General features: G+C 33.3%; 1 protein-coding gene across 4 annotated transcripts; it reads right to left on the reverse strand.

Annotated features, from left to right (window-relative positions):
• Nucleotides 1–2399: 2399 nt before the first annotated feature.
• On the reverse strand, nt 2400–12436 carry LOC134264154 (LETM1 domain-containing protein LETM2, mitochondrial-like). 4 transcript variants are annotated; one of them, XM_062746450.1, is made up of 14 exons: nt 12289–12436; nt 11089–11140; nt 10293–10827; nt 9747–9884; nt 9265–9399; nt 8568–8771; nt 7970–8221; nt 6850–7299; nt 6445–6541; nt 5992–6128; nt 5249–5496; nt 4840–4864; nt 4343–4459; nt 2400–3385 (listed from the first exon to the last, which is right to left on the reverse strand). In XM_062746450.1, exons 1-14 carry the CDS (start codon nt 12335–12337, stop codon nt 3173–3175), a joined length of 2652 nt encoding a protein of 883 aa, XP_062602434.1. In that variant the 5' UTR covers nt 12338–12436; the 3' UTR covers nt 2400–3172. The 4 variants fall into 4 exon arrangements, with proteins under 4 accessions (XP_062602434.1, XP_062602433.1, XP_062602435.1 ...); XM_062746449.1 differs by lacking the exon at nt 4840–4864 and having other exon boundaries at nt 4343–4484; XM_062746451.1 differs by lacking the exons at nt 2400–3385; nt 4840–4864 and having other exon boundaries at nt 4343–4480; nt 5245–5496.
• Between the last annotated feature and the right edge of the window lie 4797 nt (nt 12437–17233).

The raw sequence follows: 17233 nt of genomic DNA on the forward strand, positions 1-17233 counted from the left end.
TCATACGATTGGTTGCGGGTATAAAATATTTCATGGATGGCTAGCAGGGGAAAATCTACCTTAAGTATATAATGCTAGCGACAAATTATACTTAAATTGTAATATAATTAAAATTAAAAGCACTTTTTTTCAATAATATTAATTCTCAAATCCATTTAAAATTCATCTAGTATTTTGTTATGCATATTTCGATCATTTTCCAATATGATGAAAAACGATTTTCATAAAAACTAGATGTCTAGAACATTTTGATGAATTTAGTTTCACATGTGAAAGATACAATGTATAAACAATACATGAGAATTTAATTATCTAACAGACGGACGGGAATCGTCATATCAAAGGAAAGCCATACAAAAATTTGTGTTGTTTTGCTTGCTACAAGGTCTGCATTCTAAATACACAAATGATCAATTTTTTTACATGTCAACTATGACCTTTGAATGGATTCTCGCCTCTTTACAGTTAAAATAATAATTTACAAACTAATTATTTCTGCTATAATACAACTTTGTAAGGTTCCATCAATTAAATTGTGATTAAAAAATAGGTAGTCAACAGGCCTTTGAATAACAACTCCAATTTCTTGTATAAATTATTTATGATGAATCATTGGGGGAAAATCTGATTTCTACACTGTGTTGTAAAAAAGTCAAAACATACTAAAAGCATTGTACATTTCTCCTGAATATGATTTCCTCATCATCTCTTTGTTTTGCATCCATTAAAGAATACGTACTAACTCATGTTGACAGTATAGAATGCTATTGATACAAAATCAGAACCTGTATTTGGTATCAAGTCTAAGATATTTCTCACCATCAAATACCAATAAGACTAGATAGAGCTACTGAGAGCACTCAGCTACATGATACCTCACATATGATTATAATAGCAAAGTCCATGTTTTGCTCTGGGAGACCCAAAATAAGTGTCAGATCAAAAGGTATAATAGAAGGTGCACAATGGTATTGTGTAATAAAGAATCTGTGAAAGTTTCATTTAATTTTATTCAGTGGTGTAGGAAGAGTTGCGGATAAAAGATGGGTATATCCTTCAATATCATTGAAAGAATAGCAGTGTCAATGTTTTATTTTGGGAAACCCACAATATGTGTCGGATCAAAATGTAAAATAGAAGGTACACACTGACACTATGTAACAAAGTTTTTTTTTCTTTGTGAAGGCCTCATTAAATTTCTTTCAGTGGTATAAGAGGAGTTGCATATAAGAGATGGGTACCCAAAGGCTTAACAGACAGATGGATGTTCAGACAGATCAGGGATGTATAGACAGATGGACGGAGAGACATCCCGATCACTATATACCCTCCCACTTTCAATGGGGACTTGAAAAAGGGGGGGGGGGGGGGAGGGGGGTATAAATATATTTTTATTGCTTTTTTCTGAACTAAAAGAAATTCAGGTGATCACAGAGTATCCACGGGGTTTTTAAGTCAGGGGCCCATTTTACAAAAGACCTTACGACTAAGACCTAAATCTTGAATTGTTTAAAAATTTTGCTAAATTAATGATCTTGTCTAATATAGCCAACGTGAAAGTATCTTGCTACATTTCTTTCCAAAAGATTAAAACCATTTGAATGTAATGTGAATTAAAAATTTATAAACAAAATTAAAAATTTGTCTTAGTCGTAAGTTCCTTTGTAAGACGAACCCCAGGGACTTAGAAATTTCAGGGCACTTCAGGAAGTCTACAGGGGTAGCAGAGATTATATCAGGGGATGTCAGTGAGTAAACATGGTGGTCAAGGACTATTTCAGGGAGTTACAGGAGAAAGTCAGGGAGAAACAGGAAAATGTCAGGGACTGACAGGATTTTCAGGGATGGTTTAATCAAAGAGGATAATCATTACATATAATCGTGAAAGTTCAGGATTTTTCTGTTCACGAAAATAATATGCTTATTTATACATGTATATCCATTTTTGATCTTCAGAGGATTATTGTTGCTGCAGATTTTCTCCTGTTGTGACTAAATTTTGTTTCTATTTACTGTCTTACTCCTGTTTTACCACAACTCACAAAGTTTGATCATGTTGATGATTCTACATTTTACACACAAATAACAAAAAGAAAATTGTTGTTACCACATTGTTCTTCAACGTGTTCTTTCTTAAGATACTGTGAAATCAGTAATTTTTGTGGGGGGTTAATTTTTGTTGTTTTCGAGGTATAATGAGACCCGCGAGTTTTTGTCCAACACAAAATGTAGAATTCCCTAATATATATAACTACACACATTTCTTTATCCTTGAAATCAAGTCCCCACATACCAATATTTTTCCTCAATCCTTGAAAATTGCCCCCACAAAAATATGTGATTGTACCATATACCTAATATAGGTTACAGTATATCTAATATAAGAAGAAAAAATCATATAATTTTTATAGCACTCTTTTATTGACTGAGTAATGAAAGACAGGGACAGATTTATAATCCTCTCATATTATGTAAAAAAGTTTTGAAATTTTACATTTGTTTTTCACTGACATCATACCTCATGCATTGTCTTATTTTGATTAAAATAATTTAACATCTAAAATATTTTCTCATGTACTATTAATTAATTTCTGCAGAAGTTAACCAAATATGTCGAATACATCTACTTCTAACATCTCTGGACAAAGTCCAGTTTGTCCAGTAATTTTTTGTTTTGTTCATACAAAAAATGTTTCTTTTATAAGCTGAGACAAGCATCTAATTGTTAATAACCTAAACAAAGCACATGACTTATCATTCATGGAAATACAAAACAATTTTCATGAATTACAAATAGACTCTATTAACATGTTCCTATGAAATTTGATTTCATAAAAAGTAAAATACCTTATCAAATGTAAAATATGTGAGAGAAATAGCATCTATTCAATAACAGTTCCCCATACCTTGGCAGCACATGCCTTATCATAGCATGTAAATTAAGTGCTACAAGACATTCAGAATTCAATTACATATACCACTGCTATATTCCTTAATAAATGCTGTTGCAGTCACTCACTTGATTTATGCAACATTTATAATTATAAAAACATTTAAACCTATAAGGGCAAAATGGGTCAAAATCAGTTTGCATGAAAAACACTATGGCCCTCCATCAAATTATTCTGGAACATTTGAACACAATTTTTAATGAATTGTCTTTTTATCCTTTTCATGACTGTTTTTCCTGCTTTTTGTCACTTTCATCCTTTTCCTTGCTAGAGTTATCATTCTTAGATTGGAGCTCTTCAGTCTTCAGAGTCTTTGCATTGTCTTTTAATGTTTCCTTTTCCTCTTGAAGTAGCTCCTTTTTCACGAGCCTTGTCACCTCGGAAACTTGTTTAGGGTTCAGTTTCATATTGTCCTTTCCAAGTAACTCTATCACCTAAACAAAATAAAATTGTAAATTATATATATACATGTACATAAAAAGGTATCACTGTAAATTGGTAACTTCCGCTAAACACTATGCCATGCACCAAGGCATTCAATTATGATTACAATGTAGCAGATTTATTATAACTGCTGAAAATTTAACTTGTTTATTCTTTTGAAAATAGAAGACAAGTAATTAGAAAAGTTTGTGCTGAAAAATTTAACTTGTAGTTTATTATTTGTATATAGATAACAAGTACTGTAAATGTATTATATGCATTACTAGCAAGAATCGAGCATTCATTGTATATATGTACACAAAAAATATTTTTATTAATCTCTTTAAAATTTTACATATATATAGCAATACTAATTGACAATACAAATGAAATATCTCAACATCATACTCTATATAATTTTTCCTGAAAGTATCCTACCCTAATTTTAAGTATTTTAAAAAGCAACTTCAAGAGTCAAAACTTCAGAAGATATCTGCTTCTCAACCAGGAAGGATAACTCTTAAAATAATTGTTATTTTGCTAAAAAGGTCTCAAACTGAAGCTTGAAATTCAAATCTTTTCATGCAGTAAATATGGAATAGAAGAACTAACAAACTACCTTTGTATTAGTATAAAAACACAGATTTTTCCAAAAACATTGATAACTTTAATTTTTTATTCTAAAATAAATTAATTGATCGATTTACAACTAGAAAATGCATAACTGGTGCATTCATTCACAAATCCTGAAGATTTTTTCAGATCTGATAACTTTCCCTATATAATGATTTAACAACAATGATAAACTTTGAAGAAATACCATGGGTAAATACGGATTACTCTGTGATTTCAGAGGGTTTTTTTATGAGCATTCTCAGTCACTCTAACTACTGATTTTCAAAATGAGGATTAGACTACCTTAAATTAATACATTTTAAATGCAGTAAAGGTATCTTTAGTGGCAGTACCTTGAGTGCATGGACAAGCTCAATCCTTCCGTCTCGATCTTCATCCAACACCTGTAGAATCTTCTGTGTTCTCACATCATCTGGGATCTTCTTAATCCGCTTCAGAGCCAGCAACATCTCGTTTATACTGATCACAGACTTCCTACAGAGAAATTAACAAAATAGTCAGTAAAAGTCAGTAACAATCGGCAACATCTCGTTTATACTGATCACAGACTTCCTACAGAGAAATTAACAAAATAGTCAGTAAAAGTCAGTAACAATTAGCAACATCTCGTTTATACTAATCACAGACTTCCTACAGAGAAATTAACAAAATAGTCCGTAAAAGTCAGTAACAATCAGTAACACCTCGTTTATACTGCTCAGACTTCCTATAGAGATAAAGTAATGTCAGAATCAGTAATACCCAGTAACATCTCATTTATACTGATCACAGAATTCCTACAGAGAAATTAACAAAATAGTCAGTAAAAGTCAGTAACAATCAGTAACACTTCGTTTATACTGATCACAGATTTCCTACAGAGATAAAGTAATGTCAGAATCAGCAATAGCCAGTAACATCTCGTTTATACTGATTACTGATTTCTTACAGAGAAATTAACATCATACTCAGTAATAATCAGTAACAAACAGTAACATCTCTTTATACTGATCACAGATTTCATACAGACAAATAAATGTCAGAATAAGTAATATTTCATTTATGCTGATCACAGATTTCCAACACTAATTAAAATTACAAGTAACACCTCGTTCATATAGAACACAATTTCCTTTAGGAAATAATATAAAAGAATCCTTTGACATTAAAAATAAATTCTATCTCTATTTTAATTCTAAATTTATGGTAAAAAAATGGTACAGACTTCAATAATGGTATAGACCCTAAGTTTCACTTACTTTCTCTTTTTGAGTTCTGAGAGGATCTCCTCCCTCTTTTCGAGGTTTGTTTGTAACTCGGGACTTTTCTTAAGGCGGACTTCCCGCGTGTCGATCTCCACCTGAATTTCGTCCTTCTGGTCATGGAACTCGTCAATCTGCTTGTCCAGTTTGTCCACGGCTCGGTTGACCATCTTCCAGAGCTTGCTGGCATTCTTAGAATCTACATCTCCTTCTTGGAGGACAACTGCTTTTAACTCGTCCACATCCTAAAAAAGAATAAAAAAGGGCAACTTTTATGAATCATAGCATGTTTTACATGTATGGAATTTAAACCCTTTTCTTTATTACTGACTTCCTTGGAAGAAGTATACAGAGTTTAAGTATTTTACACTCTTAAGACTATGTACTTTCTGTCTTCTATGATTGTAAAAAACTTTTTAATTATTTCATTTGATAAAATGCCATTCAAGACAAGTGATATAATTTTCTGGTGATCTTATTAACGTACAACTTCAGAAAGGAAACAAAAGAAAATTGCAGTAAATGAATGTGATACTTTATTCATCCATCTCCTACAATGAATCATCTACTTACTACAATGGATCATAAACCCACTACAGTGGATCATCTACCTAATTCTGTGAACCATCCAACTTCTTCTACAATGGATCATCCATCTAATGCAGTGGATCATCAACAACAATGGATCATCCACCTACTACAGTAAATCATCCACTTCATACAGTGGATCTTCCACCTACCTCTTCACAATCCTCCAGCTCCTCTTCCCTCTCTTCCTTCTCGAGATCCACGGATTTCTCCTTGGCTGCCTCAATGATGGCATCCTCCAAATCTTCCAGGTCTTCTGTGGTGATTTCCTCATCCAGGTCCTTCAATTCTACACACAACATAAGCAAAAACTTTAAAGTCAAGCATTTAGCATAAAGAACATATATCTTTCACCAGTTTGTAAGCAATACTAGACATTCTTGAAAGATTAAGAAAGCCCCACTAGTCATTCCTCATATGATCCTAGAGATAGACATTAACATAGACACAAGGTTACATCTTTATAATTACAAAGAAATTTCCACGCAAATTGCTTGAACAGTGGAAGGCTTACTTGTAAACAAATACTGATGACTTACACATTTATATATAGAGATATCTTAAGACTTATGATCTACAACGGTTTTATCAATAGAACCCCTTACCCTCTCCTGGCTGAGCTTCCATCATCATGGCGGGATCTGTCTGGGTTTCTGCAGTCATTAGAGATTCTGCAGCAATTGCCTCAGCTGTCGCTATGGCCTACAATAAAAACAATTGTAAGAAGATATCTTTAAATTCATTTTAAGTACATGTACATGTCTTTGGAATTCCTGCATTTTTACACAATTTAGATAATCATTTGGAACAAAACCATTTTGCCAACTTTAATTACTCCCAAGTTTTGCAACCTTCCTATATTTACAAAGATTTCTTGCTGCAAACCATATCTTTAAATACGCATATATGAAACAGTTACTTCAATGGTGAGAAATAGTATTCTTTGATATACTTAATGAATCGAGCATAGGGAAGGTAAACAATAGTAAGTTTACGGTATCCCAACTAACCTTCTTTTCCTCCTCTGTGGGTTTGGGTACCTTGGCTTTCTTCCCTGACTCAGCCACCACCTTCTCCGGCTTCTCTCCTTCCTTCAGATACTCCTTATACTCCTCAAAGAACTTCTTGTGCTCCCTCCTATTCTCCTCTCCGAGCTCGCGGATCAGCTTCCAGATCTTCAGCACGCGTTTCTTCGTGGCCTCTTTGTCGTATTCATCCACTTTCTGTTTGAAGTCCGCCAGCTTGCTCTGTAATTTGGCGGCCAGACCTTTGACTCCTGTGGCTGGTTCCTCCACAGGAATGGGCACCTCCTCAGGAGTAGGTGGTGCTGGTGGCACCTCTGGAACCTCAACAACCTTCTCAGGAACCACCTCAGGAATTCTCTCTTTCTCAGCTTTCTCTTTCTCTGCTTTCTCTTTCTCCTTCAGGGCCTGAGCTTCTGCAATCTTCTCTTTAGATGTCTACAAGGATTACATTACTTTTAAGTTAAAGACAATCCACTACAATACTGTAAACGTATTACATTTGGCTGTGTATTCTTTTTAGCGGCTTTGGCGGAACGCAGCAACAGCTAAATCAAGTACAACGCTAAATGTCTTGCACATATACACATTAATAAGAATATGAAGAAATGCGCTTTATCAAATCTACGCTAACTTATTCAAAAGTCAATTTTCGCCAAATATCATACACGCTAAATATAATACATTTACAGTATACTCTTCATAGTGCACAGTATATATTTTTCAAACCTTAGTTTTTAGTTATTCCAATCTCATTTTTAGACAGAAAAATATTCATTGTACTTGTACATGTATTGTGAGAGCAACACATCTATGAAATGGTATTTAAATGATTGAAATGATATTTGACTTTACTAAAATTTGTCATTGAGTGTACAACAAAACTTTATATGCATTGAATTCGAGCAGTTTTAAAGAGTGTATCTTTTCATATAACCAACTTAACCATATATTATTATCAATTAGCAAACAAAAGAAGTATGCAAGTTTATGCATATTATCCTCTAATCTGCAGCACTGTAGACTTATTTTTCAGAACTCTCCTAGAACAAATTAACAATTGACTGTTTCTAAGAACTTTTCCTGTACAAGTTAACCATTAACTTACCATGGTCTCTGGTAGATTGATGATAGACTCCTTCAGCTGTTCTTCTGTTGACAGTGTCTCCGGTAAATACAGCGCCCTGGAGAACAGGAGAAGTGAGGAGGGAATGTTTTTCTCTAGATGGAGGTCCAGCCACTGCTGTAACTGGCTCTTCAGGCGAGCCTCAGACACCCCAAGGGCCCTCATCCCCCGCTCACGATTAGCTGCCTGGAGTTCAGGGATCGTGAGGCTGTCAACTCCCTCCTGCTGGATCATCTACAGAAAAGAAGGTCATGTTGTCATTTAGAAAATAGTTACTAGGAAAGGATAAAATACATTATAGTAGGAATGAAATTAATTAGTGAATGGCAATGCTATTTTACAAAATACATGTTTTTTTGTGTGTTAAATTTCATGAAAAATTACATGTTTGCTTCACTCTTATCATATATGTACATGCTAATATTATATGAAAGAAAAAAGAATTGCCTTTTAAAATTTCTTTTTTTTCAAATAAAATGAGAATTTCAGTGCATATTGCTCAATTTCTGTTTTCATTTTATTTATACTTTTAAAAAAGTTGTCCAACATCAAAAGATAAAACCTAAAAATACAATCTTACCTTATCGTCTAACTTGAGCCGTTTGAGTTTCATTCTGAGCGAAAACCTGAGAAAGCTGTCCATTCCCATGGGTGGGAGGTCAAGGATACGACACATGGCCTGCAGCTGTTGTCGATTTAAATTCTCCAAGGTCAACTCGTCCTCAAAGAACTTGGAGAACTTCATGATCTCCTCGGTGGTAGGCTGAATGCCTTTGTTTCGAACCTGTTGGTGTAACAGCAATATATGCAGACTTTTACGACATCAAAACAGAGAAATACATGTACAAAATATTGCAAGAGTATAACTTTTTCAAAGAAGTAAAAGATTTATCTTTGATTTCAATCCTTCTATATCTAAAACACTTTACATGTAGGTATAAAATGAGGAAAAAAAATAAACATTTCTTTAACTCCTTTTGCAAGAAAAAAATAATTACATCATTTTATTCATCACATAACATTGTAAGCATATGTGCATAAAATCATGAATACTCTTTATGACATGATTGTAAATTTTGCCATTCTAACCATTGCCAAGTTTATTAATAAAAAAGTTTGAGGTATATCTTCAGGCTTTTCTTGTATGAAAAGTACATATAATCAGAGAATGTTAAAAGCCCCATTTTGAAAATTTTCTTACACCTATCAAAAACCATTCTACCCACAATAAAAAAGATTAGTTCATAAACCATAAATAACACAAAAACAACTCTTACATTAGCGACAAAATTAGCAAAGTCCTCAGCGGTCTCAGATTTCTTGCTAATCAGGGGGTGATTCTTAATGGTTTCCACCATGTTCTTTGTCATCTCAATCTTTGCCTTTAACACCTTCATTCTCATATCATCTGTCTGTACAACACAAATAAGTTAAATTTTTAAATAAGAATGATATTTCAGCACTTTCGCTTCTTTTCCCCCCTCTATTTCAAGTAACCGGTATATATATGATATGCATGATTAAAACAAACACATATAGAGGCTTGGTTCTACATGTGCTCATTTTAGATTAAATCACAGGGGCACTTTATCCCCTCTGTTCTCTGACTTTAACATACACAAATGTATTATAGTGAACAGAGGTGAAAAGTTACCTCTGTCAGTAAATTTAAAGAGAATTTAGATGCTCTACATTTTGAGAGCACTTATAATTTATGTATATTCACAGTACATGTATTTATAAAATGAAGAACACAAACCTTTTTAGGTTGAAATGTACTGGGAAGGAGGCCTGGGAAGAATTTTATAACAAAGGGAATGGCAAACTCCATAAAGGGAATAACAATCATAACAATCATTGGTAAAATGCGGAAAATATCAAACGTCGAACGGATCACCTGCAAAATTAAAAAAACAGAAAATTTACTGAAATTCCTGAAAGAATAATACAATCATGAAAAAGAGGCCAAAATTATACAGTATGTCCTAATTGATCTAGAGCATTGAACTGATCACAGTTACACATCTTAAAATTTCTATCAAAGAGTTATTAACATATACAATTCACATACATCTCTTAATTATTAAATTATATATTTTATAAAATTGATGCTCTAGTGATTATTTCAAAAAACAAAACAAAAACTAAATAAATGCTGTTTCTGTTTTGATTCAGTGGAAAAAAAAAAGTAAGAAATTTGGAGTAAACTTGATAATTTAACAAGAGACATTAGACAAATCAGAGGGATTTTGATGCCTGTTAACGACAAGGAAAGGCAACTCTTGACATAATTTTCACTGTTTACCTGCTGGATTTCTCTCCTCTTGAGTGATTTCCTAAAGATAACAACGTCAATCATGTATCTCGTGGACATTCTGAATTCTTTAAATAATAACTTAAATCCATGATAATAGTGTTTCAGTTCATTCATTATTCTGGTTCCCAAACTCTTCTTAGCTGGTGGTCCCACCTCCTTCGCATTTTCCTTAGGCACCTTTGAGGAGGCATCTGTAGGTGATTTACCTCCCTTTGCTCCAGACTCTTTAGGAGAATCTTTGCTTTCAGTTGCTCCATGACCTTTGACATCTTTTACTTCTTTCTTATTCTCGTCTTTGAAGAGTAAAGCCGAAATATGATAATCGCGGACATATGGCACATCATTTCCTTGCGAGTTTCTATAGGTAACACGGCGTATGATAAAATTTGTTTTGTAATTATCACAGTTTTGAATTAGTCGTTTGTTTTCACTCGGTAGGTGCCAGTGAGGCTTATGGGTAAGCTTGGAGTTTAACTTATGACTGGTATAGTAGTGACGCTTATGTGAACGACTCCCACAGGGTCTGAAAAGAACATGGTTTTGAGTAAACATGCTGTTTTCAAAAAATCTATTAATATGTATGACTTTAATTTCTTACATCATCCAATAAATTCTATTTATTGTATTCAGTGTACTATTATAGAAATTATAAATTACCACAGAATTAAACAAAAACTGGGATTTTAAGAATGATATTACACGAAAACATGCAATATAAATTAAAATTTAAGATACAATAATACAAAATGAATTTAAAAAATAATACTCCTTGGATTGATTTTACCGTGCTTGTGATGTGTGACAACATCCTAATGGTACCAACTTTCTCATAAGTTCTGTAATAAAAAAATCATTTCTTAGTATGTACATATCATACATCATGTAAATACATGATATAAACAAAGAATTATTATTATTAAAAACATATTCATCATGTAATGATTCACTGTATATCTGATTTATGTGAACCAATTTTCAAACACTTACAATTAACTAATAACATTACTATATTTAACTCTTCACACAAACATGTTACTCTTATCACACATTTTGTTTCCCCACAACTCTAGACAGGGGATATCTGGTAAATCCTAGGCAGTCCTACACAAAGACATGTGGACACTGGTGTACCTAGACAGTTGGTCTACAAACCTGCTGGTATGTCACACATTTATACCAGACACGAATAAAAAAAAATCTTGTTAAGATACATCGAGCACAATGATAATCGAGTTACTCACATAGTGAATTCCTTAGACAACATGTATGAACCAACTTCAAGAGATTTGGGTTGAATTTTTCATCAGTTCACATGAAAAAATTTTGAACTGCTAATAATTCTTTCCATTACACAGGGTGATTTGACTTTTCCACTTGGTTCCGATGCCGTTTATGGAGATTAAAGACAATAAAGGGAAGCAAGCCATAATTGGTTGTGTACATAAATTATTGTAGAAGACAACAATAATAAACAGTTTGTCCATGCCTTTCTTCTGAAGGTGTAAATCAGTGCAATTCTGGGGAGGGGGTACTCCGTGAAATATGGAGTTGGTTACCTTGTGTTCTTATTTTTACTATGGGCATGATGGGTTAAATAAAATATTTCAGAATCAAATGTTTGTGCTAGAAGCACTGATTTGTATTTTTTTAACTAAATATTTTAAACAAAATTACAATAAACTGATTAATGATGAAATTTAGGACTAAATGTGGTCACTGAAATCTATATCCTTGAGGTAAACATAGAGAAGTTAGGCTTGTTTATATGGACATTTAGAACAATTGTAGTTATGTAAACATTATCAAAACACAAATTAACGTGTAGAAATTGTACTTGTGTATATGAATTTCAAGAAGCTCTTTAGAATTGACAGTTTGACCCCCGAACATGGTCGTTAACCGCTATCGGTCAACAAACAGCTGATCTTGTTCTTGGACTTCCATCATCTGGTCCATTGGGTATGCATCACATCATAAAACTTACCATTTGAGAAAGTTTTTGCTGGGGTGCATATTAGATAACGATATGGCATTGTTTTTGTTTGATTATTTCCCCGATTTAATCATTCTTCTACCCCATTCTCAAAGCATAGATACTTTGGTTCCCTTTTATTTCAGTTGAAGGTCGGAGAACCAGCATAATCAGCACTCCGATCCCGATTGATTTCAATGCAGAATAATTAAATTACTTTAAATAATCCGCACAGGAGACATGTGTGAACAAAATGCTAAGAATACTAACAATACTACTCTCGTATAATAATTTTACCCGATAATCGTAGGTGGGCGGCTCAAAGGATTTCATTTTATATATAATTAGATATGTAATAATTATAGTAATAGTTATTATTTTATAATTTAATAATAATTAGATTATTCATTTAGCATTTTTATGCTTATTTTGGGTTTAGAAAAATAATTTTGATGTAATAATTATAGTAATAGTTATTATTTTATAATTTAATATATTTAATAATTAGATTATTGATTTATCATTTTTATGCTTATTTTGGGTTTAGAAAAATAATTTTGACACACACTGCAAAATGCGCATGTGTGACCCCCCCCCCCCCCTCCCCTTCATCTCCATACTCTGCATCTAACTATATTTCTAAAAAAATTAAAAAAAAAAAAAAAAAATACGTGTACTAAGATGATTGTTATTGGAAGGTAGTGCACAGTCGGTATAAACTTGAATTTTTTCTGTTGCAAGCAGGTTTCGCCAAAAGGTTTAGTTCTCTTGGAAAATTCATGTATCTTGATTGCCACGTATTATTAAGGGACCCCGACCCTCAGCTAGGAAGGACAACTCTTTAATTTATAACTTAATTCAAAAAGTCTTTAAATGAAGCTTGAAAATTAAATCTTTTCATGCAACAGTTTTCATTATATGCCTCTCAATGTGCTTCAAGGTTCTTTGCAAAGATCCATTAATCACTTCTTATTTCATATCATGTTAATAAACATTGGTATCTAAAAATGCTTTTTCGGGATAAAAATTTCTACTTTTAATTAGACCTTTCTGAGAAGTTCAAAGAACCTTGAAGCACACTGAGAGGCATTTAATGAAAATTGTTGCATGAAAAGATTTAATTTTCAAGCTTCATTTAAAGACTTTTTGAATTAAATTATAAATTAAAGAGTTGTATCAGTAGCAAAGTAACATACACATGTAACATCAAAGAGCATCGGAGACATATATAGATATTGTAGAATATAGGAAGACACGAAGCAATCGGGGGAGGGGGTTCCCCTTTTTCCAAGCATAACTTTTTTCTATTGAAAAGGCGGTTCCCCCTTCTTTTTTGCAATATATTTGAATAGGCTAATTATAATATTATATAAAGTAGTTCATCCCCCCATCCCGAAATATGAATTTTCGATTTTGTTTAAAAGTTGAAATTTTTTCTCTGGAATACACATATAACATATGCTGCCTCCCTCCTTAAACATGTTAAGACGATTGGAATAATGTAAAAACTTTGTCGCCTAACAAACAAAAAGTTTATACATGTACAAACAATATGTGTTTGTGAGACACTATGTACCCGATGGTAACACAATTCTGGAGGGAGTGGGACGTAGACTGAGGTGGTATACACTTACCATTGACAGCGCAATAGTTATGGGCTACAGCTGTAGGTTAAAGTTGATAACAGACAGACAGACAATCAAACAGACAGACAGGATAAAAATTCAAAGAATTGTGGTCCCCCGCTTTCGATGTATTTTATTTTGGGTGAGATGTTACTTTTTTATGACATTTTGTGTCTAATATTAATGCCCTATCATAAGTAATCTATTTAGAAATTATCACTGAACTCCAAGGTAAAGGTCAAAGGGTTAACGTTTTTGGTATCCAATGAAAAAACTTCTCAAAAGGATCATACATGTTAAAGAATTATGTCGAACATAGTCATATGCTCCTGAGCTATGAGCTCTATTAATTTGATATACCTGGTACCATACATGAGACATTGTGCTATGTCGATATCGACAACACCATGACGATATCGTCTCGATATCGATCCTTTTGTAGAATTTTTTCACATTGAGGTATAGCATGATTTTACAAGGTCACAATTGATGTCAGATTCATTCATTAGCAGGAATATGACATTAAATTATGATAAGGACAGGGTTAGTGGCTGTTGTTGTTTTGGATAAGGTTTAGAGTATGATGCTGGGTGAGGGTGAACAGTAATAAGGTTAACTTAATAATCAGAAAGTAAATATGCACTTGCATTGCACGAAGAAACACAGAACTTACTGTCATGGGATATGTTAAAAATAAAGATTTTGTATAAGGGTACAGGCTGGTAAAGTAATATGATTTAACAATTATGATTCGATATCGTATCGATGACAGGTACAATCTTCGTGGAAAGTAATTAAACATGAATACACATACAAAGTATCAGTGACGGTACGTAATAACAAAGGGCTGAGCAAATATGATTCGATATCGAAGCGACATCGTCGATATCGACATTACAGGAAAGTTTTGTGAAAGATCGTTTTCAAGAAACACATGTTAAAAACACAATACTAGCATTATAGATGGAAACCATAATTCTTTGAACAATCATGATTCGATATCGACACGATATCGTGGATATTGACGGTTAGAAAGACTTCTTAAAACAGAAAGTATTGTAAAAAATACACAAAGATTGAGAAATATTATAGTAAACATAAAAAAGTAATGTGTCAATATCGTAACTACATCGTGTCTTGAACATAACTCAAAAGGATTACATATGTGCAGAATGAAAGCCCTAACCCTTACCATTCAAAAGTTATAGTCAAGGTTAAAGTTTTATCATAAGTACAAAAATCTCCAAGGTCAAGGTCAAAAGAACAAGGCTGTTGGTATCAAATGAAAGGTCTTGTCATAAAGAATACATATGTGAAATATGAAAGTCCTGGTATCTACTGTTAAAAAGTTGTGGCCAAGGTCAAAGTTTTTGAAAAGTAGGTCAAACTCCAAGGTCAAGGTCCAGAGGGCAAAGTTCTTGGTATCCAATAAAAGGTCTTCTCACAAGAGTTATATATATATGATGTATGAAAGCCCTAGCCCTTACCATTCAAAAGTTATGATCAAGGTTAAAGTTTTTTCATAAGTACGAAAATCTCCAAGGTCAAAGTCAAAAGGTCAAAGTTGTTGGTATCCAATAAAATGTCTTGCTACAAAGAATACATATGTGAAATATGAAAGTCCTAGTGCCTACCATTCAAAAGTTATGGCCAAAGTAAAAGTTTGGAATTTTTGTGTAAAAGTGTTATCCAGGTCAAGGTCAAAAGGTCAAACTTGGTGGTGAAAAAAGGTCTTGTCAAAGGAATACACATATGAAATATGAAAGTCATAGCTCCACTAAATCAAAAGTTAAAGGTTAAAGTTTTTGTGACTGTGATTCTGACAGAATAACGGTTAGACGGACAGACAAACAGAAGGACACGACATTTATTCTGTGTCCTCGCTTTTGCGAAAGCGGGGGGAACATACAAGAGATTTAAATAAGAAGACAATCTCACTTTGATAAAGCTTTCATCACGGAATTATTTATACTAGGGTACTTAATTAGGAAGAGTAACGGATATATGTACTTAATATAGACGGGGTATACTTGACCTTGCATCATCATATGTGCATATATGCATGTTCCTGGACCTAAAACATCGTATGCATATAGATAACAGATTACTTGATCTTGTTTAATATATATAAAATATAAAGGGAATGCGATGGGGGATCTTCAATTTTATCTATAGACATAACTTTTTATACTAAATAACACAAATGTTCAGTGAAAGCGCAGTTGCCCCCCCCCCCCACCACACACACACACACACTTTTTGTTGCAATTATAAATAAGGGTAATGCATGCATGCATGTGTCTGAGAAAATAAACTTAAGTTTTGATAGAAGGTGACCTCTATTTTTTCTAAAAAGTTAAGCGCTGTGATAGTGCAGTTTACTTCAAATATTTAGTACATAAACAATTCTCCTTTGTCTTCCTTACTACAAAACAGAGCAAGATTAATTTTTCAAATAAAATTTTGTTGAACTTATAAAGCAAGAGTGAAGAGTGGGGTGTGGAGATACTGTTATCTAGAACTGAAGAAAGCCTTCAAAAGGCGTTATCTGGAGATACTTTCTAAACACATGCACTTTAATAATATCTCGTGGAAATGCTAAACATGTCTAAAAGAGATAAACAGATAAAATGCGTTCACAGTTAAACAAGATGTGTTCGTGAAACACTGATGTCCCCGTATAGCAAAACTTTTCTAACTTTTCTTAAACGGAAATTAAAATATATCAGAATCCAAAGGAGGGTCTTCTCATAAGAAATACAATTGTGAAATATGAAACCCCTAGCACCACCTGTTCAAACGTTAAGGCCAAGGATAAGTTTTTGAAAGGTATGTCAAACTGCAGGGTCAACTCAAGGTCAAAGGGTCAAAGTTGTTGGTTTCTTAAGAAAGGTCTTGTCACATGAATTACAAAGCCCTAGCCCTTACCGTTTAAAATTTATGGCCAATGTTAAGGCTTTGCCAAAGTAAATCAATTTCCAAGGTCATGGTCATAGCTCCACTAAATCCCTGTGACAAGGCTTTTCATTTGATACCAAGACCTTTGACCCTTTGACCTTGACCTCGGAGTTTGACTTACTTTTTAAAAATTTTTAACCTTGTCCATAACTTCCGTACTTCACATATGTATTCTTTGTGGTAAGACCGTTTATTGGATATCAAAAACTATGACCTTTTGACCTTGACCCTGGAGATTTCCGTACTTATGAAAAACTTTAAACTTGGCAATAACTTTTGAACGGTTAGAGCTAGGGCTTCAATGCTAAGCATATGCATTCTTTGTGGCAAGACCTTTTATTGGATACCAAAAACTTTGACCTTTTGACCTTGAA

Source organism: Saccostrea cucullata, unplaced genomic scaffold (genome assembly GCF_032062105.1).
Source record: "Saccostrea cucullata isolate Sc308-1 unplaced genomic scaffold, CSIRO_AGI_Scuc_v1 ctg1613, whole genome shotgun sequence".
Classification (NCBI taxonomy): Eukaryota; Metazoa; Mollusca; class Bivalvia; order Ostreida; family Ostreidae; genus Saccostrea; species Saccostrea cuccullata.